General features: G+C 41.0%; 1 protein-coding gene across 3 annotated transcripts in view; it reads left to right on the forward strand.

The window, feature by feature from the left end:
* The window catches only part of tbcd (tubulin folding cofactor D), a 28,459-nt gene extending 12,439 nt beyond the window's left edge, over positions 1-16,020 (forward strand). For 2 of the 3 annotated variants that reach the window (XM_008280390.1, XM_008280392.1), the window contains 26 exons: positions 50-206; positions 3,206-3,263; positions 3,354-3,383; positions 3,726-3,811; positions 4,600-4,680; positions 4,784-4,857; positions 5,004-5,121; positions 5,416-5,476; positions 5,575-5,597; positions 5,694-5,725; positions 5,863-5,925; positions 6,008-6,084; positions 6,363-6,444; positions 6,555-6,673; positions 6,785-6,876; positions 7,195-7,335; positions 10,426-10,509; positions 10,824-10,982; positions 11,142-11,280; positions 13,186-13,307; positions 13,774-13,851; positions 13,951-14,037; positions 14,125-14,212; positions 15,408-15,517; positions 15,624-15,708; positions 15,826-16,020. In XM_008280390.1, coding sequence (XP_008278612.1) covers positions 50-206; positions 3,206-3,263; positions 3,354-3,383; positions 3,726-3,811; positions 4,600-4,680; positions 4,784-4,857; positions 5,004-5,121; positions 5,416-5,476; positions 5,575-5,597; positions 5,694-5,725; positions 5,863-5,925; positions 6,008-6,084; positions 6,363-6,444; positions 6,555-6,673; positions 6,785-6,876; positions 7,195-7,335; positions 10,426-10,509; positions 10,824-10,982; positions 11,142-11,280; positions 13,186-13,307; positions 13,774-13,851; positions 13,951-14,037; positions 14,125-14,212; positions 15,408-15,517; positions 15,624-15,708; positions 15,826-15,849 — 2,270 coding nt within the window. In that variant the 3' untranslated portion in view covers positions 15,850-16,020. The remainder of the gene's footprint in view (positions 1-49; positions 207-3,205; positions 3,264-3,353; positions 3,384-3,725; positions 3,812-4,599; positions 4,681-4,783; positions 4,858-5,003; positions 5,122-5,415; positions 5,477-5,574; positions 5,598-5,693; positions 5,726-5,862; positions 5,926-6,007; positions 6,085-6,362; positions 6,445-6,554; positions 6,674-6,784; positions 6,877-7,194; positions 7,336-10,425; positions 10,510-10,823; positions 10,983-11,141; positions 11,281-13,185; positions 13,308-13,773; positions 13,852-13,950; positions 14,038-14,124; positions 14,213-15,407; positions 15,518-15,623; positions 15,709-15,825) is intronic. The other variant, XM_008280391.1, reaches the window with a different exon arrangement.
* The last annotated feature ends 11,230 nt before the right edge of the window (positions 16,021-27,250 follow it).

Consider the following 27,250-nt stretch of genomic DNA (forward strand, 5'->3'; position numbering starts at 1 on the left):
GTTCTTATTGAAATAAATCCTCTCATCTCATTGTGTCGTCTATTTGCAGTTGTGCCACTCATCATCAAGTCCCTGACCTATGAGGAGAAGAGGGGGGCCTGCAGCGTCGGTTCCAATGTGCGCGACGCTGCCTGCTATGTGTGCTGGTCTTTCGCAAGAGCCTATGAACCCAAGGAGCTTGAACCTTTTGTCACTCAGATTGCCAGGTAATTTGCTAATTTACCATAAAAAACCATCAAGTGCTTAAATCACTGCTAAACTACATCAAAAGCACACCAGTGCATTCATAAAGTTTACTATTTCAGTGACATAAGCGTGAATCTTGTGTTGATAACTGGCTGAAATGATCAATGCCACTCATCATATGTGTGAAATAGTACTTCACCTCTATACCAATGGATGTTTTTTCCCTTTTTCAATTTGGAAAATGCAAGTACTTACAAAAGAGCAACTACCTTTTTTTTTTTATCTGCTTCTAATTCAGTTAAACCTAGTCTTTATAGTTGCTAAAGCAAACACAACATGTCCTTCTTATATACACTCTAAATACTACAAGTAGTTTATTAGGTGTACTTATCTGAAATTAATGCAGTTTAATACAACGGAAACAGTAGCACCTCTCTTTGTAATGCAGTATAGTTCAAAATGGAGGCTTTAAATCTACCTGATGAAACTGGCTGCTGAATGCATGTTCCCTGGCTGCATAAAAGAGGAACAGCTACAATCAGGAGATGGACACATAAAGCACAAGCATGCACTCAGTAGGATTTTTTGATTGCAGCTCATTTTATATGACATTATGCTTAAAATTTGTATGGACGCTGCACAGTTTGCCTTTGAGCTGTTTTTTACTGCCTCAAACCAGTTTTTCTGTGCGACATCAGTCTTGCATGTTCCCACGTATCGTGCACTCATCCTCGTGTGCTGTGTTTGTGCATAGTTACTGAAGTAGGTTAGAGGGTTGGGCAATTACCTCTATTTTCATATCATCATTCAACCCCCCCATTAAAGTCACAGAAAGAATAGCAAAACAATAGAAATTGTTAGTTACCTTAAAAAAAACAACAACAACAACACATTGACATAATGGGCTACGAAATAAACAATAGAATACAATTGGTGACGTCATATGTAGCATTGCTGCTTCATCTCTGTGTTGAAGTTAAACTTTACTACATGTAGACACATTGCTTTTTACATTATCGTTCTGTATGCCTTCATTTAGTCATGAATGCATATCTACAGAAAGAGCTGCACGGCTGATATTTGACAGAGAAACAGTGAGAGATTTAAATCAGTTTTGTTGTAACTAGACAGCGTGTTTTGCTCCCTGTTGACAGTGCTGAATGACGGGTTTTAAATCTGTTTTACCTCAGTTGTAGCACAAAGGGGGAAATAGTTTTAGACTTTTGAGAAGAGAGTCCTCAACACTCTGTTTTACTGTTTTGTCTGGTTTATGAAAGTGATTTTGTTTTAGTCGTGTCTTTGAGATGAAGATTGGGTTTGGAAATTTATTACAGTGACTTTGGGAGGTGTTGACCTTGCAAGGTATGCATTTTTGTCACTCTCTCTGCATGTTTTGCCTTTGTGTTGCTGCAGCCTTTGTGTTAAACTGACGGCATTCAGTTTAGACTCGTGTAGTATGCATTTGTTATGGAAATGTTGCTAGGTTCACAACTAAGATTGCTGTTAAGATTTTCACATCAAAGGGACCAGGGTGCTTATGCACAAGACTGACATTTGTAATTGCCTTTGGATTAACATAAAGGGGCTTTTGATTTATCTGTACATCATAAACAGTTTTATTTGGACCCAGTTTATTCTTTTTTTAAAAGCTGTAAGAACTGCACAACTGTTTCATTTGGTTTATTCCTGTTCTAGGTCAGCGCCTAGAGGGCCTTGTTCCCAGATCACAGGGTCTCAGATGTAGCTTTAAAAATAAGTACAAACATCCTAAAATTTGCAGATCTAATCTGCAGCCGGTGCGGAGAAATGCAACATCATGCAGTGACGTATGTTCAGTCTTTGTCAGTAGTAACGGTTTGCCTCATCCTTGATCCCTTTTCACTTGGCTTGCATGTACGGACCTGTGGCCTGTGACTGTGCAGACCAGCTCTGCAGCGTCAGTTTGAACCCCTGCAAATTATCATCAGCAGTCGCAACAACACCCTCCCTTACCCTAGCCTACAGGATTGCCAGGTTTCGCCTGCTGCTGTAGGTTTCGGTCGCCGTTTGGCAGCAACACTAGGACAAGCTGGTTCCTGCTCTATTCATCACAGCTTGATGACATACAGAAATCCAATTTTTGTGACTGTGAGACTAAGTCACTTGGGGGCACACACACACACACACATACACACACACACACACACACACAGAGTTGCACATCTCCTTAGTGAGTTAAATAAACAGGGCACTTATTGACTGGAGCAGTGAGAGACATATTTCAGAATATGGTTTACAGCATTGTGTAGAGTGCAATTAGGACTGTTGTTGTTTCCAAGCCCTCAGGGTAAGGGCAGTTAGTAAGTCCAAGCTAGGGGCAGTTGTTAAATCTCTGTGCTCGTGTCTTGTTGTTTGGCGGCAGGGTTCATGGGAGGAGAGCAAACAATGCCAGCAGCAGTTAGTCTCACACTGTCACTGTGATCTTTAAGTAGGCTGGCTCTCTTTAAACCACTGAATTCTCACTTGCACCGCTTCTGAGACTTGTAGTTACAATGTATAGTGGAGGGACGTTGAGATCAAAACAGACAAAACCTCCAATATTGCAAAGGAGTCACGGTTAATCATAATTCCGGTGTATTTCCCTTCTGTGCCAGGAACTTGTGCTTTGCAACCAAAATCAGGTTTGTGGTAATGATGCAATCACACTTAGACACCATTTTAATCTGAGTCATTGATATTTAACCGATTCAAATGTTCAAACACTGTGGTTGCTCGACAACAGGGCGGATGAAAAAGAAATGCCGGGAAGACAGTTTGTTTAAATATGTGCCTTTTTTTTTTTTGTCAAGTTGCAAAAAGATTTGTTTAGAAAAAAAAAAGTGGATATTGGTGCTAACTTGAGCATTTAGGCATCTTGTGTCTGTGAAGACTCTATTGTTAAAAAAAAACACCTTTTCCATTGCATTCAGTGGGCAATTCTACATACAAGTCTTTTATCCGATAACTTATGCTCTTTCATACCTTTTGTCTCTCCCTGCAGTGCTTTGCTGATCACAGCCGTGTTTGATCGAAACGTCAACTGTCGCAGAGCTGCCTCTGTAAGTTGACAGGTCAACATCTTTTGCTTGCTTGCCTAAAGTTATACAGTTACATGAAAGAAGTTCATTTTATGCCTCATTTTGTCCTAGGCTGCCTTCCAGGAGAATGTCGGCAGACAGGTTTGTGACTACTTGAGTATTGACTACTTGAGCATTATGACTAACAGAATTAGCGTGATTTGAAGCGTATTTGTTGCCAAATATCTAGGTCTTGCTCAAACTTGCCTTGTTAGTGAAAGCTTTTGAAGCAAAGAAATCACCCTCCAGAATAGCTACAGGGCATACGCAAACGCTTGGTTTGCCAGTAAACCTTGAGCCATAACTGTCTTCAAATCATTTTTGGACTCATGTATTTCCCATCTCTAAATCAATTTTGTCAGTGTTTCAAAATATAGCCCGTTCTGAGTTAATGCACTAAAAACCTCCCAGCAGTTTTTTTTTAACTTGCTTTTATCTCAATAGGGCACATTTCCACATGGTATTGAGATCGTAACGGCAGCAGACTACTATGCTGTTGGAAATCTCAACAACTGCTATCTGAACATTAGGTAAGAAACAATGGATTTACATTTGCAGTTCTACTAAAGTGATGCTGCCGCTAAGAAAATACACACTACTGTAAACAGCAGCTCGTATAATACACAAGGTGAAGACAGATAATATAGTATCCTTCTCTCTGCCACAGCACAGACTTTACTTTACTCTCACTTTTAGTGTCATCAGTAGTCATGTGTGTGTTCTGATTGGTAGAATATGGCTCCATTCACAATAAGTGACAAACAGAAACAAGTTCAACTTCATGACAGAACTTCTTTCTGGTTGCATTCAGGTCAGAGGTGTGCTGAAAAAATAACATGATTTCTTCTCATGAAAGTACTCATGAATGGGCAATTTAAAAAAAACAAAAAAAAAAGGTACAGAGCAAAGCTATCAAAATCTAGTGTGTTTTATAACCCAGTTATGTGCAGTTTTGTTGGTTGGTTTGTTTAAATTTGTTGGTTCCAGTAAAATTTCTGAACTGCAGAACTTTTCTCTGACCATTAACTTCTGAAATGTGTACATCAAAGGCAACACAGAAAAGCTTTGAATTGTCACCTTTGACAGCAATGTGTCACCACCAACAGAGCAAACATTTAAGCAGTGAAAATGGGGAAAGATTCTAGCCTTAGGGTGTGACTGCCTGCATAACTGCACATAACACCATCAGTAGAATGTAGATGTAGAAAAGGATTAGAGCTGGCTGAAATAGATTTTTCCACTTTTGATTGGTTACAGAGAAATGTCAAAGCTAATGTTTATTTTCTGTGAGGCTGAAGAATTTTTGTTGTTCTCAAAGTGTCTACATAGCTGGCTTCCCAGAGTACACCACGTCCATGATAGATCATTTAGTCGCCATGAAGATCAACCACTGGGATAAGTGAGTAATTCTACTGTCCAGCCCTTATAATACCACCAAACGTCTAGAAACTGAGTTTGTTTTTATCTCCTGAACAAAACGTATGTCTTTACGTGTTTTTCAGTGTGATCCGAGAGCTTGCCACTAAAGCACTCCACAACCTGACGCCTCAAGCGCCTGATTATATGGCAACAACAGGTAAACAATGTCACCTTACCTGTTCCCCAGCCAGTGCTCAACTTTCAATTGAAGTAGATTGCTCATAAAAAATGCCATTTTGCAATGGACCGAAGCCTATAGATAATGGTTATGAGTACATGTTCTGTCCTCCTTGTCGGTTTCAGTTTTGCCTCAGCTGTTGACCATGGCAGTGGCTATGGACCTTCATGGTCGCCATGGAGCCATTCTGGCATGTGGAGAAGTCACACATGCTCTACACAAAGTGGGCCTTCAGACCAACAGGTAGACTAGAAGTACACTGTCAACGTAGCATGAGCCAGAACTAGTCTAGACTCATTTGTGACTCATGTAACACATATTCATCTAAATTTTTCGAAATAGAAGCTTTTGGAGCTTTAGATGTGGCTCAGACAACAACAACAAAAAAAAATCTGTCTGCTAATGATACAGCCAAAACTAAAAAGTTTGAAACTACATATACAATCCAGGGTTAGAGGAGCGCCATTAGTTAATGAATTCTTTTATTTTCTCTGTTGTGTGAATTATTGCTTTGACGATGCATGACTTGTCCCACAGTACTGTGGTGGACATCATTTCTCCAGAATGTGTGGATGCATTAAAGAACATTCACCATATGGTTAGTTGATCTTAATATTCTAACAAAAATTGTTGCCTTAAATTGAATAAATCTGAATGTCTTCTGTTGCTGATTTGCATTTGTTGATCCACTTTCAGCTCAATGAAAGAAAACAATACAGGTAGGCAGAAATGATGATTTTAAAGTTGTGTTAGCAGTGTGTATTAAAACAAAAAACATATTATTCATTCTAAAAGTATGTCATGTTTTTGCACAGGGGTTTTGGTGGATGGCTAATGAGACCAGCAAGTAAGTCTGAAAACAAATATAAATGGAAACAATGTTTTTTTTTTTAATGAATTGTTGCAAGAAACATTAAGAATAATAAGGGCATTGCTGCTTTCCAATTACACACTAGATAATGATTCATTTCTGTTTTTTCACAGTTTGTGGTCTTATAGAGAAGCTGTCCCTGTCCAAAATGCCTTTTAAGGATGATCCTGTCATCAGTGAGTGAATTCCTTTAAACAGTTGATGTTCCACTCGTCTTCTCATTCAGCATCAGAGGTAAAACTATCTCCTGTGTTTCAGCTGGCTGGCAGTGGGTCATCGACGACACCATTCAGACGCTTCATCTTGCTTCTAGTGGAGCAAAGGACAGCATTATGGCAAGTTCAATATTTACTTAAGCCTGAGGTAATGCCAGGGATCAAGGAGAACGCAGATTTTCCTATTTACTTGTCATACACCTGTTAGGAAATACAAATCTTAGTCAAGCAAAGTCGATGCTCTCAAAAAAAAGTTCAATTAGCAGATACAAAGATGAAGCGTGTGATAATTTTGTACTTTTCAAAGTTGCAGAAGTATAGACTGCCAATATTCGTATATAAAAAAAAGACTAATTGTTGTTTACTGGTAATTGATCGTCCTCCTCCTGTGTCTGCAGGTTGCAATAGTATCAGCCTTGTCTGCCTTGTGTGATGAGTACTACCAGGCCCAGACAGGCCAGGCTGACTCACAAATGCAAGGTAGGTTGAATATGGTTGCCTTGTTTCAATAGCTGCTCCGAATGCCCTATATGTTATATTTGACGGGCTCCATTGCTCTCTTTATGTCTGTTTTGTGCGTATGTGTTTAGATGTTCTGGTATCTCAGTACATTGAAGGGCTGAAGAGTTCACAGATGCTCACTCGTTGCGGATCTGCCCTTGCCCTCGGCTGTCTGCCAAGATTTATGATCCATAGCAAACTGAAGCAGGTGTGTTTGAAGCTTGTATACATTTTCTGGCTATTTTACATTTTACTGTCTAAGTATTTAGTGATAAAATGCAGTATGTCTGCGTGTGTTTATATGTCTTGTCTGTGTTAGATCTTTGAAGGTCTCCGGCAGATGTGCACTGTGAGCCAGAAGGAGGGAAATTTTACGGAAGCAAGAAGAGATGCAGTCAGATCAATTGCTCAGTGTGTATCCATATATATCTCTATTGACCTGTCATCTTCACTTTCAGTAATGTGTAATGGTGCAGACTTATGATTTAAATGTGACTCTGTGTCTGCCTATTGTGCTGCCTGTCTGCTAGCCTAAACATGTAGCTGTGCCTGCAGTAATGCTAAGATAAACAGTTGACAGATTATACCTGCAGGACTTGAATCACATGTCCGTCCATTTCTCTGATAGTATTCTTTCCTGAAAATTCAAATGTTATCTAATCGTCCCACTTCACACTGCTTCCTTTTTGTCTTCACTGTGTGCGCTTTCTCATTTTCTTCCTCTATCAGCGTGTGCGTGAAGGCAGGTGTTTGTGCCAACGGCTGCCCGGACTCTGTTGTGTGCTCAGAGAATGTGGCCGAGGTGTTCGACGTTCTGCTCAGCAGCATGAGCGACTACACAACAGACAGCAGAGGGGACGTAGGAGCGTGGTGAGTGCACATGCTCATCGACACACACTAACATGCGCACATGCTCTTTTAATTTGCCTGAGGGATTAGGAATGCTCTCTTGCCTGAGGCCTCTGGTGTTTTTCTGTCCCTCCACAAAGGGACATGTCACACATGCCTGTCTCACTAGTAGCTCCAGGCCATGCTTACCGACTCGCCAGGAATGCCACCAGGCTTGTCGCTTGTCCTCGCAGCATGGGATGGGCCACCTCTTTGTTTTACGCTGTCTAGAGATCTATTCATTTCCTTGAGTCTTTGTCTTGAATCTGTTTTCCTCCTTTTTTTTTTTTCACGTTCTCTCTCTTGCTATTGCTTTTGTAGCACATTTATTTTTTCAAGCCCACACCTACACAGGAACACAATCCTCTCTCTTTCTTTACTGAACACATCTGTATATGACAACATTATACAACACATTTAATTTTACCTAAAATAGTTGCCAGTAGCTCGATAATTAACGGTCGCACCTGTTACAGGGTGTGACTTTTGATTAAATGCCCTTATCAGCATTTCACATAACCAAATTGCACCCTGCAGCCATTAAGGTAATTTGCCTATAAATCTGCCAAATCCAGTGACATGACTTATAGTCTTCATGTGGCTGTGTGTGTCCTTGCACCAGCCGATGTGTGCATTTCTAAGTGTGCATTGTCATTTTAAAGATCAGATTAAATAAATTCAGTTTTAACCCTCTAAACCACTAAACAAGGCAGCAAGTTTTAAAGGCGTGCTATCATTTCAAAATTGCCTAAATTACACCATTTATCAGAGCCAGAAACTAAGAAAACTGAAAGAATCGACTTCATTGAACTACTCATCTATGACGCACCATTCTGTCGGAAGAATTACCCGAACCTAAGCTTAAAGTTGGGATATTTCATCAAAACAAATCACTTCGCCAAAAATAAATCATGTGGTAAAAAAAAGTTTCTGTAACAAACTTAAAATTCTGTGCTCCTCTGCAAAACTGTGAAGCCTTTACTGACTCAACTGCAACCAACAGTCAAGTTTCAAAATTCAGGAACTTTTTAACTGGAAGCAAAATTTAAAAAATGCAAGTGAAATATCTATAGCGTGTGAAGTCATTGGTAACACCTGTAAGCAACAACCTTTTTTTCAATTTTTGGAGGATTTATGGCATTATAAATATATCATACTGCAGATAAGACATTTTAGAGTTCTCTCTACTTCTAGCCATAGTCATGCTGTTTCCACACAGGATCATTATGTTATATACATGATGCTCCAGTGGAAAATGTGGCCAGCGTGGTCGGAGCAAAAAAAAAAAACACCCAGAAATCACTCCAGATCCACAGGGGTAGTAGATTGTCCGGAGCTTGATGGCCCTGCTCAGTAGTTGGGTCAAGCCCATGTCACTGCAAATATACAGTTAGGTCCACATATATTTAGACACTGACATAAGTTTGGTTTTTTTTTTGTCCTTTTTTTTAAATGTTTAATGAAGCATATTCTAATTATAGTTCTATAATGGACATGGACATAAAGTGCAGACTCTCAGCTTTCATTTGAGGGTATCCACATTCAAATTGGATGAAAGGTTTAGGAGTTTCAGCTCCTTAACATGTGCCACCTTATTTTAAAAGGGACCAAAAGTAATTGGACAGTTGGCTCAAAGGCCATTTCATGGGCACGTGTGGGCAATTCCTTTGTTATGTCATTGCCAATTAAACATATAAAAGGCCTGGGGTTGATTTGAGGTGTGGTGCTTGCATTTGGAAGGTTTTGTGGTCAAAAGAGCTCTCCATGCAGGTGAAACAAGCCATACTTAAGCTGTGAAAACAGGAAAAAAAAACCCATCTGCGAAATTGCGACATTATTAGCAGTGGCAAAATCTACAGTTTGGTACATCATGAGAAAGAAAGAAAGCACTGGTGAAGTTGCCAACGCAAAAGACCTGGACATCCACGGAAGACAACAGTGGTGGATGATCGCAGAATCATTTCCATGATGAAGAGAAACTCCTTCACAACAGCCAGCCAAGTTAAAAACACTCTCCAGGAGGTAGGCGTGTCATTGTCCAAGTCTACCATAAAGAGAAGACTGCATGAGAGTAAATACAGAGGGTTCACTGCATGGTGCAAGCCACTCAAAAGCCTCAAGAATAGAAAGGCTAGATTGGACTTTGTTAAAAAAAACAAGCAAAAAAAAAACATCTATAAAAGCCAGCACAGTTCTGGAAGAACATTCTTTGGACAGATGAAACCAAGATCAACCTCTACCAGAATGATGGCAAGAAGAAAGTATGGCGAACGCGTTGTACAGCTCATGATCCAAAGCATACCACATACCACATCATCTGTAAAACATGGCGGAGGCAGCGTGATGGCTTGGGCATGCATGGCTGCCAGTGGCACTGGGTCACTGGCGTTTATTGATGATGTAACACAGGACAGAACCAGCCAGATGAATGCTGAGGTGTTCAGAGACATACTGTTTGCTCAAATACAGCCAAATTGATTGGGCGGCATTTCATAATACAGATGGACAATGACCCAAAACATACAGCTCTATTAAAACAAACAAGTGGAATATTCTTGAATGGCCAAGTCAGTCACCTGCTGTCAACCCAATTGAGCGTGCATTTCATCTGTTAAAAGACTAAACTTCAGAAAGAAAGGCCCACAAACAAAAAGCAACTAAAAACCACTGCAGTAAAGGCCTGGCAGAGCATTAAAAAGGAGGAAAGCCAGCGTCTGGGGATGTCCATGAGTTCAAGACTTCAGGCAGTCATTGCCAGCAAAGGGTTTTCCACCAAGTATTAGAAATGAACATTTTATTTTCAGTTATTTAATTTGTCCAATTACTTTTGAGCCCTTGAAATGAAGGGATTGTGTTTAAAAAATGCTGTAGTTATTCACATTTTTATGCAATCTGTTTGTTCAACCCACTGAATTAAAGCTGAAAGTCTTCCTCACTTCAACCGCATCTGAATTGTTTTATTTAAAATTCATTGTGGTACTGTACAGAACCAAAATTAGAAAAACTTTGTCTCAGTCCAAATATGTATGGACCTAACTGTATAGTCTCTCCTCTCATTGTGACTTTGTCCAGGGTGAGAGAGGCAGCGATGACTAGTCTGATGGATCTGACCTTGCTGGTGGCCAGCAGCGCTCCAGAGATCCTTTCACCTGACCAGTGAGTATGAATCTGCAAACTGTACACCTCATCTTTTATCACCCTGGCGTACTTTACTACTTTACTCTGATTGTTGATTTGATATTAATTGATATGGGAACCAATACTTGCATCATGGTAAAAAATAAAACAAATTTTGGCAAAAGTGTCTCCCAAACCCTTCCTGATAAAAGCACCAAAATCAGTTCAAGAACACAACCTGGTTTGGTGACTTAGTCATAGCTTAGTGAGATTTAGTGATGGGACACCATGCATGAATTTCTGATTATGTGGAATAAGATGACAGCACTTCATTCCCACTTGTCTGTATGCAGGGTGAAGTGTATGATGTGCTGCCTGGCCCAGCAGGCTGCAGAGAAAATTGACCGCTACAGAGCCCACGCTGGCAACATCTTCCTGCGCCTTCTTCACAGCACAGAGCCCGCAGTACCTCACATACCCCACCGGGAGGAGCTGTTGGCAATATTACCTGTGTGAGTAGCATTATAAGCTATAATATTGCACTGATTTTAACCAGCCTTATATGCAGGGACATATACGTCACATTTACAAGTTTGATCTGGAAAACTTCTAATATGTGCAAAAACGATTAATATTTGTTTGTGTTTGGCTCCATTTGCTGTGTTTTTCAGCGAAACCACCACAAGTCTGAACTGGAACGCTCCATCCCAAGCTTTCCGGTATATCGCCCAGCTGCTTGGATTGCCTGAGTATCAGTACCACACCCTGCTGGGGCTCACTGTGTCTGTGGGAGGGATCACCGAGTCCACAGTGAGTGGAGAAGTGGAATATTGTTAAATTACAGAAGTGTGATGTGCAGATGGATGACGAACATAAGAAAAGAAAATGAAATGCAGACATTAGATACAGGACACAACATACTGATGGGTGTGAATCACACACGTTGGCCGTCATAGTCACCAGATCTCAGCCATGTCTTCACTGCCATCATTGAAACACCAGATGATTGAACTATTTTTTGAAATTTTCAACCCCTATAGTAGCTCTCCATGGCTGAAGTACTAAAACTGGAGCTCATGGTGACCCCAAGTCTTTATAAAACACTGTTATCTTTTTGTTTTTTACTTTATTTTGAAATCCATTTGCATCTCATAACACTTTCCCCACTTTCAGTCTTCATTTAGCAGAAATATCTTGAATGATGTTATGAAACAGAACTGCTGAAAAGTACACAGATAAGTTTACTTGTGTGTCTTTGTACTCCGCATTAGCATACTGGGATGCTTGTACACACAGCACCGGGAAATTTCCTTATAGAGGTTAAATTTTCCTCATCCAATACAACACCATAAGGCCTGACTATTTATTACACAAGGAATGTGTTGCTTTTATCACGTTTGGATGGTGATAAATCCTCCTGCAAGTAAAGCAAAGTCAGCCCATGTTTGCTGTGATTGAGGAGGAATCTGGACCAGCAGGGGGAGCCATGTGTCTGATGTAGTCTGCCCTGTAATCTCTGAAACTCTGTAGAACACCTGCCTTTCATTGAATTCTTAATATCACACACTCATCTTCACCCTATTACTGCTGCTGTTGAGCTTTGCTCCAGACTTATCCACGGGTCTCTTGCAGTGCTGGCAAATTAGACTTTTCCACCAGTTGCGTGGATGCCTGCTACTCGCCTTTCCTGACTCTTTGCTCAGCGTCAGTGGGGAGACTCAGCTGGGCCTCACAACTGGAGCTGATCACACTCTCTCTCCTCCTCCAGTACAACCATCTTGTTAAAACCAATCATTCAGAAAAGGTCTTGCCCCCAAATATTTGATCTGGCTGTGTTATTTTTAACTTTTTGTATTTGTGGACTTAATAACGAAAATAAGTTTAAAGCCTGTAATAGTAGCAGTGAGGCCAGTAAAGTTGAACTCATCTGCCCGTGGAGGCCTTAAACATATTCCCTTATGGAGGAGCTAGCTCTCGTCTTGCTTCTATCTCCTGCTCTTTCTGTGCTACAGATACATCCTCAGAGACGAGAAGGACTGATATGTTTGCACAGGGTTGCATGTAGTAAACTGAGCCAAGACTGCATCAATTCATGGGCCAAGATTACCATTCTCACACCACAGGCACATATTCACACAGGCCAGAGAGAGATGGAGTATCCACTGACTTTCCAGGAATTGTCCTACCATAGATAGACCATGTGGCTCAGCAGAAACTGGAGGAGTCCCAAGACAGAGAGACTCAGTTTTAACAATGATTTTATGTGTTTTGCAGTCTTTAGTTTAGAATTTCTGGTTGACTGGATTTTTTAAATGACTTTTAACCACTGAAACGCAAACAACTTCAAAGTAGAAAAGGAAATCATACACAACTTTGTCTGTAGCACATTGTGTTGCTATGTTGTGTTGCTATGTTGCAAATATCAGAGTTTGAGACCTTCTGCGCTGCTCTTTAATGATATCATCAGTTTCACTGTTTTTTTTTCCAGGACTTCCAGGCTCACACTCATTCAGTAATAAGCACAGAAATATTTTGTTATTGCCGTCAAGTTTCTGTTTTTATCAGTTATTTGCTTTTAACTGAACTTCTTTTGCTTTTATTCAGTTTTTTGCTGTAGAGCCATGGCGAGGACCCGTTCTTTAGACATGTAGTTGTGTTTCTCTGCCCACTGTTTCAGCTTCACATTAACTGCTGCGCTCTTCTGCTTCCATCCAGGTACATTTTTCTTCCCAGTCACTGTTTGACTATTTGAAAAGGATTCAGGAGAACAACGTTGCTCTGGAACAGTTTGGAGATACGTTGCTGAGCATCCTCAGAGACAATCTTCGCAATGACAGGTACAGGCTCAGACACGGAGCCCCCTGTTTGTTGACCAAGCCGGATGAAATTAAAAAAAAAACAAAAAAAACAAGAACTTTCCTTTGAGAATAATAAAGTTTTATCTTATCTTATCTTAGTACTTCAGGACTCTATTCAATTCAAGACTATAGAAAAATGTGTAAGGTTTTCAAATCACTTTTTAGATGTGCCTTTTAACTGTTATTTGTTTGTTCTTTAACTGTTTTTATATGTTGCAGTGTCTTTGTTTGGCTGTCATGTTGCATCATGATTCTTTTTTATTATTACTATTGATGGAAATATTTGGTTTTAGCTACTTTTCTGTTTTTGAAAGGTTCATGTTATCTTTAATAATCGTGTTATTAGTACATTAAGTGATTCATTCTGACTTAATTACTTACAAGCCACCAGAAAGATAGTTTAATAGACTAATATATGTTTTGTCTTTTCCTTCTGTATTTTCAGGGTATCTGTTCCTTTTCTGAAGATGCTAAATCAGATGCTCGCTAACAGCTGCTTCGAAATCTTCACCACACAGGAGAAGTGAGTGTTAAGTGAGCGTGATAGCTTTTTATAAAAAAAACTAAAAACAAAACTTGATATCTGTGAGAACTAAACCCTTTTCTGTTTGTGTTTTCTAAGTCATCAGTTCTGTGTGGACCTTTTGGGTCTTTGCAAAGAGTTCAAAAAATCCAAAGACATTTCCAAGCTTTCCGCCTGCATCGCTGTGTAAGTCTCTGATAGATGTATACGTGACATACAGAACCGACACAGTGTGAGCCATCTGTGTTGACTGTGCTGGCTTTTGTTTCACAGTTTCTGTGGGCTGATCCAGTTCCAGGGTGAGGTGAGGAAGAAGGTTTTGTCCCAGCTCTTGCTGCTGCTCTGCCATTCATTCCCTGTGGTAAGTTCACAAGACAGCAATCGGACACACCTGTCCTTAACAGATGGCTAAAAGCACCGACAACCACTGGTTTATTCTGCAAAATAAAATTTTAAAAAACAAACAAAAAAAACAGTTACAGTCCTTAAATGACAATGGAATTACTGTTTCAGCTGCTAAGTTTGGCAGTAATATTGAGTTGTTTTTATGCTTTACTACACTGTTTGACAGTCCAACACCTTCATCCAGATGAAGTATTTCAACAACTGTTCTATGGACTGCTGTTTGTAGTTTGGGCTGAAATGGCTTAAAAACTGCTTAATTCTATTTAACCTTTAATTACAATGAAAGTTGCGTGAGATTAAAATCATTTTTTTGAGGGAGACCTAACCAGAGAGTCACACAATTGTAAATGACACGGTTGACATGGGACTAAAGTAAAGTGCATTAAAACAACCAAGGGATTAAGATACACAAACCAAAATCTAGATTAGGAGTAGCCATTGCACTTGTTTGTTACAAATATTCTGATCAGGGCTCACATTGCAGAGCAGCCATTTAGAGGATGCTGCTGCCTCTTAGACGTAATGATCTTAAGGTTCACAGTGATGTGTACTGGACAGTGCGTTGAATATAAAATGTAGAGAGCTCTGATACAGACTAGAGGCAGATAAAAGTAGAGGCAGCAGCATGTACATAAATAATATCCCCATAATTGAAAACACTTGAGATAGATTAGACGGTTTCATATGACTTTTTTGTTGGACATTGACATCTCCTCGGGACAAACTGTAATAACTTCAGTTGGTTTTTGTTCTGCATCACTATCAAAATTAGAGTGTTTTGCTTTAGAGCTGCAGAACCAGTGACCGTCCCTTCAGTCTTAGCTGCACTTTCTGTTTAAAGTGACAATCTCAAAGATTGTGATTTGAATAAATGTCTATAATAAATGTTTGGATCTTTCAAAAACACACCTGCAGTTACCATTTCTAACCATTGGTGCCATCAGATAGAACAGAGATCTTTGGGATTGCCATTTTATTTAGCAGTTGTTGGCACGCTTACATGCTCCACCAAGATGAAGTACACGCTAAATGGTAATGCCAACATGTTGTCATGCTGATGGCCATCCTGTTTGTCTTCATGCACTGCTTAGTGCTCAGTAACTACAACTGCAAAAAAAAAACCCCAACCTGTTTCTTGCTTTCAACTGTAGATAAGAAAGAACACAGCCAGCCAGATGTATGAGATGCTTCTGACCTATGATGATGTCATTGATCCTGAGGTGTTGGACGATGTCATGACTTTGCTAAGTGACACAAACTGGTTAGTGGTGAAACTGGATTCAGTTATTAAATGTATAATGTAAATAGTTCAATTAATTCATTACAAACAGTATGTGAAATATTGACACGCTGCATGTCTGTTCCAGGGAGAGCGATCTTTCCACAGTAAGGACACACAGGAATCAGCTTTGTGATTGGTTGGGAATCGTCAGGCCAAAGGTGGTTGCCAAGGTAACCCTTTAACTGTTAGTCAGGTGCTTCACTAGATTCTGTAGGCTGGCACAAAAAAATGAACTATTTGTGCTACATCACCATGTTGAGTTAGCTCTGATTACTCTCTTTAATCAGCAGGGCCCTGACCAGGTTTCCTGATCACCGGTGGCTGAAAAAACCAGCAGGAAGTCACAAAAGTGGATAGAATCCTGTAAGAATTAGGAATAGAGTGTGAGTGCTTCTGAAGATGTCCTGTTTCAGGTAATATGTCTGAAAACAGCTGCAATGTGTCAGTTCAAAAGACAATAAATGTACAAAAAAAATCAATTACTTGTTGTGTCTTCATTACAAAGTTCTTGACACGCACATCAAATTAAACCACTTTTTTCTGTTTTTTTTGTTTGTTTTTTTCAAATTCTAAGCAACGTTAAGTTTCCTTTGCATAACATCTTTCTTCCTTTTCCTATTCAGGTCACAGTCTAGTGACACTTTCAATAGAGCTGTTTACCTGTAACCTGTACCTGGAACAACACAGATAGGTGAAACCTAAACTAGACTTTGCGTACACTCCGGGGGGATGGTTGCCATTAAGCCGTTTTGGCACGCTCCGTGGAATGTCACTGAGGCCCTGCTTCCCCTTGGGTCCCATGCAGACCTACTTTTTCTGCATCGGTGGAGGTGCCAGGGGCTGGAGGAGTCTTAGGTCTGATAGTGGAGCTTTTCCCCGGTCGCTTGTGGAACAGAGCCCGTTGTGTCGCCATTGGTCCAGGCTTTCTCATTAGAAGCTGATAGTGGTCGCATTGTCTCTGCTCTGACAAAGATACAATTGTATCACTTTAGAATTAGGTGGTTCTCATTGCTTGTTGTACATTGCAGAAACTCCCTTAGCAAGTAATCACTATATTGCATTACATTTTTCTGCAGTGTGTAATATGATTAATTTAACTTGATTTTTCCATTCCCATGGCAACTCAGATGTATTTTGACCCTCGTAAAATTGGGTCAAAAAAAAAAGAAAAGGTTTTTATTCCATGTTTTTGACTTTAGTAGGATTTTGTGTGTGTGCTGCTAAATCATTACTACCATCTGTCCATCAGTGCCACGCTGGGTTTTTTCCCCCCACTTTATTCTTCAGCAACTTTATTCCAATAAAGCTCACCATGGTACATAACAGTATATAAATGAACAGTGCCTTAAGTAAAATGTGAATCTGTTGACAATAGCATGTGAAGGTTACTAAATTTCAGCCACCACAATGTAAAAATAGCTGCATTCACCACCATGTATTTGTCTTATCACTGTCTTGCCCAGTAATGGCTGAGTTAGTGTCTGTGACGAAGCGGCCGAGCCCCTCACCACGCTCATTAACAAGGCCGCATTCACTCTTTCCCTCCATGGGTGTTGTTGAATTTGTCTGGATAGTCCAATATTGCTGCGGCCCATAATTCGACTTTAATTAATTCCCAGCCAGATGGAAATTCCTGTAGTTACTAATGAAAGAAATAGTGTGTTTCTCTCAAGGCGGATTGATGGTAAAGCGAGCAGCTTTGCTACAGTGCTCAGGGTAGAGAGGAATGCTAATAATTCTAAAAGGCTTACAGTTCGCCGGCAGTATCCATGGCAATTCTTCACATACAATGGTGGCCTTTTTTAGAGGAGTGGAGAGGGGAGGGGGGCCGCTGCCTCATTGACTCAGTTTGGTGTGATATTAGGAAAGACCTCCTTGCACTTTCCACTCTTCTGGTTATTATGAGATTAAGTGGTACCCAAAGCAGTTTGCCCAAGTTAATGATGATGGAGTGGACTGGGTTGTAGATTTTAGTGCGTGCCTAATGTTCTACATATGTATGATGTTTTATGATTGCATAAGCAGCCTTCCTTCTGAGTGTAAAAACGCATAAATAATACACAAACTGACAGAGCTGTTGCTCGTTGTGTAAACTGCGGATGCATTATCTCTCCCAGATCATTGCAGGATTTCCCCAACACACAGCAGATTATAGAACTTGCGGGGTGAATGATTTTGATTATAGTTCATCCACGTTTTGTGCGTCATGTTGCTTGGCCTGCGGGAGGACAGTGTGAGTGCATAAATAAAGTCAGGCTGTGTTGGAAAGACTGCGTTGCTCGGAGAAAACAGTGTGTTTGTAATTTCCCTCATGATCCAGTGATTGTCATCAACATCACAACCATCTATAACGAAGATCACTTCCTCTTTCACAATCAATGACTTAACTGTGGCCAGCGCAGAGGCAAATGTTACACTAATTGCCCTCAGTGTAACCTTTTGTTTATTCGTTCATTCTCTCTATCTGCTGACTATTTTTCTGGGCTGGAAGAAGCTGAAGTTCATCCAAGTAGGATGGCAAAATATTAACTGCTTTTAGTACAAAGACGCGCTTCTTAAAGACAGTATGGGTCAAATCTAATACCACTGTAAATCATAGTACTTTGACTCATTGGTTATAAAACCCACGTAAATCCAACAAATGACCTAAAGCTGTTTTAAACTTATTGATTGGTAATATTGCCTTTAGTGGTCTAACATAACCACAATGGTGCAGCAACAGTTTTATTTTTACAGCCATTATTCCTCATTTGTTGTTCCCAGTATTGTAATTTCAGTTAAACTTTATCCTCATTACTATATAGTTCATGCATATAATTCCTGCCATTTTTTTTCAGCATTTTCTAGCCCCGAGATGGAGCTATTATCTGTATGAAGAGTTTATTACTCCCAGGTGTTACTCCTGCTGGGACTTCCTGTGTATGGCCTCAACACCTGGTGCAGGAGCAACAACCCTCCTTTTCTGCTTGTTAGTCAGCTTCATTAGTGCAGCTCAGGCCTTAATTGCTCTAAATTTATGGAGCGGAGGCACCGTGGAGCAGCTGTTATAACTGGATTGGCTTCGAGGTCAGGACTTCTTACAGACCTGGAGATGGACGTATTATAAACAGTTTTTCAGGTTCAACTGGTATAGCTCTGAGGAAATTGTTTTGTTAATAATTTCCTTGCAATTAGAAAAGGGAAGCCATCCACTAAAAAAGCAACAGCGCACGTCTTCCTCGATTGTTGCTGTGTGTGTCTGCTCTGTTTTTGTTGTAAGTTAAGGCGGCGACACACACTTTATGTGCTTCAGTCCTGTCTGTCTCCCCCAGTGACACTTTTAGTGATGAGTTAAGCGCACAAAGTGAAAGTTTGTACTGAAAATGATTTTGGGGGAAAAAAAACCCAACACCAATCACTACACCCAATGTCATCCAAGTAGAAGCTCCCAAACTTAAAGGAAAAGTTAAGAAACTGCAGAAGTTTTAGGTAGAAATGGCTGGAGATGATAATTACATGACTGATAGAAATAGCAGAGATACGATAATTATATGATTGATAGAAATAGCAGAAATGCTATAATTATGAATATGACAGCTGATGCGGTCTCCGTCCAGGAAACCACAGCCTTTATAAGTTTCCAAAAAGCCATAATCAGCAGCACACAAGGCATGCGCTCTCTGCCTAGGAAATTACCACGTTGTTTAGAATTATAGTCATTTGGACATGAAGGCAGCTGGGTAAGTTTGGGAATGTGGGTTAATTGCTAAGCCTGTGTCCTTTTCTAGACCACAGGTTAATGGGCAGTGTGTTTTTATATCAACAGCTCTCGCACATGCTTATGAATAATTTGGCTAATTGAGTGGAAACATCTTATTTTTCATTTCTTCAGGGTCAGAAGGCCGCAGTTATCGTTTGTTAAAGTGTGTTTAAGTGTGGCAAAGTGTTGGGCGACCCTGAGCATTTCTAAAAATCCTCATGTTGTAGTTTATGCTCTGGCCGTCTTTCAGCATTCAAGTGTTCTGTTCAAAAATTATTGGCTTACAGTGTTTAAAAAAAAAATGTAGAAAATACTGTGAAAGTCTGGCTGCAAGAGTGCTAGGAAATTATATTAGAAAAACTATGGAATACTGAAATGCTCAAAAGCAGTGAAAACAGAGAAAATAACAGCAAAATAGAGAAAATAATGATATTTTTAGTTGATTTAAACACAGTAAAACAGTGTAATTTTACATAATTGTCCTGATTTTTATTTTTCAATCATTATTATACCTATTTTTAAAAAGTAAAAATGGCAAATATAAGTTTAGAAAATAATATTAGCTGAGATTTAGATTGTATTTCAATGTAAATACAGCAAACAGTGTAATTTTGCTATATATATATGTGTGTGTGTAAATTAATACTTTCATTCTGTGATTTTACTAGATATACAAGAAAAGTTAACAAAATGACAGTTTAAAATTATTTACCCTTTTTCAATCCTTGTGCAATTTGTTTTTTACAATAATTGTAAAATATCGTGAAATTATTATATTTTTAGCTGCTTTAAATACAGTAAAACGGTGAAATTTTAAAGTCTAATGTCAGAATAAATTACCATTTGTAAAAATACAGATTTTTGATGTCAACATTATTTACTTACGTATTTGCTTTTCGCCTGTTTCTTTGTTTGTTTGTTTAGGTTTATTTATTTGTTTGTTTGTTCAGGGGAATGTGTAAATATAACCTTTTTTTCTGTGAATTTTTTCAGCATCATCTGTAATTTAGCTCAAAATCTGTGAAGTAACAAAAATTGTGCAAATAAATTACAGTTAAAAATTAAAAATTTATTCTTTTATTTATTTATTTATTTATTTACAGTGTAGGACTGTTAATCAGTTTCTTTGGCTTTTGTTTTCTGAAGCCTTACTGCTCTTGTTAGAGAGCATGCAGCATCCAATTAGCCTCCCGTCCTTATCGCTGCTGTAGTGGAGGAGTCTGATGGCCGTTATCAGCTCCAGCACCTCCCAGATTCCTCATTCATTTGCAGTATTTGTGTGTGCATACATGCCCGCTGTGTGTAGAATACCTGTCTGACCTGTGAGTACTGCAGGGCAGATGCTCTTCTGTTATTGTTGCATAAAGGAGCAGGACAGGAGGTTGTCAGCCAGCTGGGCTGTTTGGGTTAAAATGATATCAAGAGGCCTGCTGAGAGCTCCTCCCCGCCTTCTGGCTAGTGTCCTCCTTTGCACTGTCTGCTTGATGAAAGACGTTCAGAGCTGCTTACTTAGCATCACTTAGGATTGTCAAGGTTTTTCTATTAGATAAGATTTGTTATGTTTTCACGGTAGCCTGGTTATGGGTCTGATAAGACTAAATTTAGCCTTGAAGACATGTTTCATTTCATGCATACCCCGTAACGTTATCAAATTTGTTTCAGTTCTTTTTTCTTTTTCTTCTGCCAATCCATCCTTCACACTGATGCCATCTTTCTACAGTTTTGGGGTTGAAGCCAGCAGTTTCAGTCCAGTTAAGATGTACCTCCTCTTCCTGTCATCACTCTGGCCTTGGCTGAACTTCAGAAATTCTCAAGACTGTGTTTATGAGTCTGTCTACAGAGGTTGTGCTGCTGCTGCTGCTGCTGCTGCTGCTGCTGCTGCTGCTGGTCTGTGCAAATCTGTGCTTGGAGAGTGACTTCATGAAGACAGCTCAGACGTCAGGGGTCTGGCTCGCCTCTTGTTTGGACGTTGGCCAGAATGAGCTCATCCCCGACAGTGCGTCCAGCTGCTCACTCGTAGTAGTGCTGTTCTTTCTCGACCTCTTCACCCGGCCCCGACTCCATGAGGTGGCGGGTGTGCGGATGGGGGTTAGTGCGAGTGTGACACTCTTCCCAGAAGCTCGGCCAGGGACTGACCACTGGCAGCCTGCCGCCCCCTCGGCGCCTGCTAAGCAGCACGGCCTCAGGCCTCCGCTGTTCCCTACGGAGAGGCCCAGTTTGTTCTGGACACACGCCAGTACTGAGCGGTAGGGGGCATGGCCAGGTCAGCTCTCAGGGGTGGTCTTCTAGTTCATGCGTGTGAATGTATGTGTGATGTGTTTGGAGCCGTGATGATTAGCTCGTGTTTTGTTTTTGTGTGATTCTGTTATTTTTACTTTAGGGTTAAGCCTTCAGGCTGTAAGATCTCTCGGTCTTTGTCGAGCCCCCAGTGTGTCCTGGGAATACAGAGGAGGACAGCACACAAAAGATTATGGTTCTAACTCATTCAGCTATTTCTATGAAGATAAATGTTGATGGGGTTCTGGACCTGAAGAAAGTTTGCTAGCCAGGGGACAGAGAGTTGCAAGCCTCAGCACACTCATGCTACATTACCATTTGGAGTGGAAGAGCGCTGCTCTATCAGTAATATCAGCATGACTTAAAGATCTCTGGAGCATATAAGGTATCAACAGCCCAGAAAGATAGCCCCTGGGGAGGGATAGTTCCACTGGGCTGTGTGCTGGGCTCTGTCACTCAGTCATCTCCTGGGCCAACACAGTCAATCTGGTCTCAATCTGTGGCAAAGCACACAAGCATGGGGGCAGCCAAAGGTCAGAACCTGAGAAGGAGTCATATCTCTTTGCTCCCCCTCTTCCTCCTCCTCCTCCTCCTCCTCCTCCTCCTCCTCTTCCTGATCTCATGCTCTCTCCGTGGCCACCTCCTCCAGCGCTTCACCCGCTCCTGAGCTCACCATTTGGAATCCATTATCCAACCCAGGCGAAGTTTTCTTATAATTAAAAGGAAACGTTCTCCACGTTCCCTCTCAGATTAACGGCTGTTCTCTGGGATCAGCCAGTTGGAGGGCAAACGCAGCAGGGAGATGGGTGCTCTGGAGACTCCAGGGCTGAGAGCAAATAGCCTGGTGTAGGTATGCAGTGGTGGGCAAAGTCCAGGAGTTGTCTTGTTTGGAGCTGGGATTTTAAATTCAGGGAGGATCTTGAGGGGGATTTTCTGTTCGTCTGGGTTACAACTTGGAGTAGGTTTTGCCTGTGGTTTGCGAAGGAAAGCTATCAAAAACATCTGTCACATGATGGAGATCTTATTTTGATCTTGTGGGTCAAATCTGGACCCAATGGAATCTGCTCGCGCACTTTGGCAGGGCGTGCTTCGAGTCCAGAAACACTTGTTGATTGCAGCTCATTGCTGCACTCTGATCACACCCACCCTCACAAAGTACACCTGGTCAGACTGAGTTCATCCCACATCTCTGAAATTACATTTGACAGTGTTGACTTTTTTATTATTAGGTCTTGGCTTAAATGGCTATTTGCTTTTCATTTCTCTTTTCCCAGTTGATGAAAATTTTATTCCACTATCCATGTTGTATGAGAATAAAAATCTCTGACGGCAGTCAGCGTTAACGAGGAACTTCTGTCCAAATACATTTCTGCAGTTAAATGAATTCATATCAAATGAAGTCTGAGTGGAAAAGTTGCGCTGTGCAGTGCTGCAGGTATGTACTGTCCTGCTGTACTAAAGTAGTGGCGATGACCTTTGAGTTAGTTAGAAGACATCAGATAACATCAGTTCACGGGAACTACATCACTTGTGAGTTTCAGGAGATATGAGTCATTTTCCACTTGAACATCCTCCTTATCGGCACGTCTGCCGGGCTCAGCCACGTGGTCAGAGATTACTATTTTCTGTGCGCAGAGCAACACAGAGTTTGTGCTAATTTTTCCTGGAAAACCTAAAGGTTGCCAATTAGCAGCGTGAACTGGGTCATAGGCAGTCGCTTGTTCGCTGTTGGAGCATGTGATAAAGCTGCAGCAGCGAGCGTATCTGATGACAGTGCAACCAACGCCGCTCTCTCCGGGGTACTGTGCTAACCATGACTGGTCTTGAACTTGTGACACGCAGCTAGACCGACACTTCACAGCTGCCGGGCCAAAAAGATCATCACAGGACTCTCAAATCAGATGATATGGTGACTGATAGAGTCCTTTTGTATTGCACTGACAGCTTTTTCACAGTTATCTCCTGCCATGTGATGCCAGAGCCAGGTCCCATATTTCTTTCGGGCTATAATTTTTCAACATGTGTTCTTTTTCACTTACAGCTGCATCTTGTGATCACTGTATAAGTACGAGGTTATGGCGTGATGTATTTGCGTTCATGGCTTTGCACTTGTCTTCAGCAGAGGTCGAGTCTTTTAAGAATCGCTGTGATATTTTTGGTGGGTTGCAAGACTTATAACTCATCTTCATAGACTTCAAGGGCAGATCCAAGCCAAGTTTAAAAGCAAATCACTTCGTGCGGTTAGGTGCATCTGCTGCACCATAGCATTAGAGGTAGCAACAAAACTCAAATTAGACTCAATAGCTAACCCCTGTGATGAGTCTACATCTATTGATCTGATGAGATTTTTTTTAACATGTTTTCAGCACCTTCCCTCACTTCAGTCCCATTTGGTTGTATATAAAACAAGAGTTTTACTTGTTAAATGTGGTTGCAGCCCCTTTTTTGTCTTGTCTGGTTAACCTCAGTGAGCCCGAGCAGTGCCTTGTGTTGAAAAGCTGCCTGTCTCTCTGTTTGTTAACAGCTTCCGCTATCAAAAATGTCAGCGCAATAGATCTTTGCTCTTCAAAAAAAAAAAAAAAAAAAATCATTCTGGCTGTTTCTGCTCCAGCAATCACTATGTCTTTCTGTAGCAGTCCAAATTACAGGGCTGGAAATTCTGCTTTTCAGGTGGTTGGAGCATACGTACTCAGCACAACCCTCTGCTTCCTTTGAAATGTTTCAGCTGTTCATGCCTCATTTCCTACCAGCCTCCAGTGAACACAATGACCAGAGCAGTTACACCGTGCCAGACGTGTGTGGGTTATTAACATGATAAATATCGCAGGAGTTACGACGCTGCAAGTCACTCACAGTTGTGAAAAGAGCACTTAAACACATGTTTAATATAAAGCAGTGCTCTGAAATAGATGTTTGGAGATACCGAACCAGCCAAACATGACTCTTAAAGCCTTCTGCTGTTGAAATCTACGTGTGATCTGAGTAGTTTGCCAGCACATTTGCGCATGTTTACATCCCAGTGTAAGGAATGGCTTAGAAATTTGTTAAAAAACAGGCTGGCAAAGCAAAACGACGAAGAGAGTTTTAGCAGAGGAAAAGATGCCTGAGTCAGCGATGCCATGCCCCTCTCCCCCACATGGTAGGCCTGTTACAGCCGACATTAGCCTAATAACAAGCTGCTTCTCTGCTCCAATCAGAGGAATTCAGACGTACGCCCAGGCCAGCCGCCCTCCTCTCGATTCCTCTATTTTAAGAGCCAGACCGGGGGGTGAGGAGGGGGGTTGGAATTACACTCCAATATACTTAATCATTTCCATCAGTGATGTGGGATACGGAGCAGCAGGGACTGAACTCTTCTGCTGCTCCAGGGCTGTTTCCATGAGGCGCATTCGCTATCCACATTAACGTTTCTGAAACAGTTTAGGGGGAGATCGCTGCACAACTAGCGTTTGTATGAAAGCCTTTGAAACTGTGCTTTGTGTGCGTCACTCTTGCTTTGACCCTCAGACTAATTCTAGTGCGGAGGAAGAGAGAGATTCGGGATGAGTAGACGCAGAAAGAAAGGACAGTGGATGCGGTTGCAGCGGTCTACCAGCAGCTGTCATCCTAAATGAGTGACTAAACTCTAGGAAGTGACTTTTGACATAGAGTCTGGAGTAAAGGAAGTGTGCACGCTGCTCTAGACTGATTAACTGTTTATCAGCTTGTCCTCTTTTATTCTTCGCATTGAACCGCACATGCCGGGTGTCAAAGTAGCAGATTTTGTCTTTTGTACTTTTTTTTGTTTTTTCTTGACCCCTTCGGTGATATTATCATTTCACCAAAGTTCCTCACGGAGACAAGAAGATAAAATTGCAGGATGTGGGATTCCCCTCTATGAAATAATCACCCCTCTTCCTGCTTGTCCTCTCATCTATGTGGTTTAAGGGGAGGGGGGGTGCAGAGTAGGAAAAAGCGCGTGCAGGAGCGCAGGCGAGCTTGCGTGGTGTTGGGAAGATCACAAAGACTTTGGCGGGAGGTTGGCTGTGATGTGGCGGCCCACATGGGCATTATCCTGTCTCTGGGTGGCAACAGTGGAGCGCTGCTCACCAGAAATCCCCAAACCTTCTGCTGCAAGACACATAAAACTGGAGGTGACATAAAACAGTCTTATGTTAGAAGATAGAGTACAGTTTACATGACTTGTCCTTGAATTTGAATGGTATGAATGCTGGTGTTGACAAAATCAGAAGACACATGGCAAGCATATAACAGGGAGCCCCATAACCACAAACTGAAATGTCTTACAAATCACTGAGGTCATACCTGTTATACAGGTGCAGTCAGCCCATCACATGGTGTTTTGTTTTCTTGTTTCATTACTGTCTGTCAGCTTAACCCCTCTTAGCAATGCACACACTGACACACTCTGCGTCAGTTGATCTGAGAAGACAAGTCCCTGCATGTGGATGGAACAATAGCACCCATGATGGCAAGAAATCCGTGAGGATAACCACACACAAACATTTGCTCCACTGTGGGCTTCTTCCTTTGTTTTCATCTTAACTTTCTTTCTGTTATTTTCCCCCTCTAATGTTTATTATCCAAGGTGTCTTGAAGAAACTCCAAGTTTGAGCAGTTGTTTCATGAACGTGGGTGCACCAGTGCAACAGTTGCATGCATCATGTATGAATGAATGGGAAACAACACCGACTGATACTTGAAGTGAGTAAGTGTGAAAATCAGTCCTGGGCGTAGATGATATGAAGTGCTTACATGAACCGTAGGAGGGACTTTTTTTACTGTTATTGTGAACTCTATTCAATGTGATCCCTGTCTTGGCAAGGCTTTTCTTTATGAAGGAATACTTTTTGTCTTTGTGGTTATATGTGGTTTTAAGCAACCTTTGTTCATTTAAACCAACTCTGCAAACATTTGTATTATAAACACTTCCACATAATGCAATTCAATAACCTCAGAGTCGAATCTACTTCTTTGATAAGGTGCCAACCACAACTAAGTTATAGAGAACTTTTAAAATGTTAAGACTGTTGCTGTATTGTATTAGATTGCAGAAGTCTACCATAGCTTTTAAGGACAAAAAATAGATATATAGAAAAAAGAAAGTGTCATTCACAATGACATGTTTATATATATATATACTGTATATATGGGTTAAAACTGTATGTGTTGGATATCGTGTTGCTCAGTAACTGAAGCACCCCAGATAATCCTGTGGCAGTTTTGCATTTCATTTCCAGCAGTGAGGTGACTGTAGCTGTCGTCATCTTGGCAGAATCTGACTCCTACCAAGTCCTGGCCAAACCAAAAATGAGCCAAGAGGTGCAGTGGGAGTGGACCCGGGGCATGCCATGCAACCGTCCTTGAGTCATGGACCGTTCTGTGACGGCATCCACATATCCACCTGTCAACCAAGTCCACTCCCTTAATCGTGCCTAATTTTAAGCCTTAATGAAATCTGAATGCATGAGTCACATAAAAATTCACCACCTGTACAGTTGTCATGAGTGGGGAAATTAGCTGTAGAGACCAAAACCATATATATATATAACATTTTAACATGGGGGTCGATGGGGATTGACTCACTTTTGGAACCAAGTGGCCATTCGAGGACCTACAGTTTCAGGTATTTCTGCTGACTTGATTTTCTAACTCCAGGGGTTACTGCTTGGTGACAAACCAGCTGACATTGAGAG

This window comes from Stegastes partitus, unplaced genomic scaffold (assembly GCF_000690725.1).
Source record: "Stegastes partitus isolate 25-593 unplaced genomic scaffold, Stegastes_partitus-1.0.2 Scaffold191, whole genome shotgun sequence".
Lineage (NCBI taxonomy): Eukaryota > Metazoa > Chordata > Actinopteri > Pomacentridae > Stegastes > Stegastes partitus.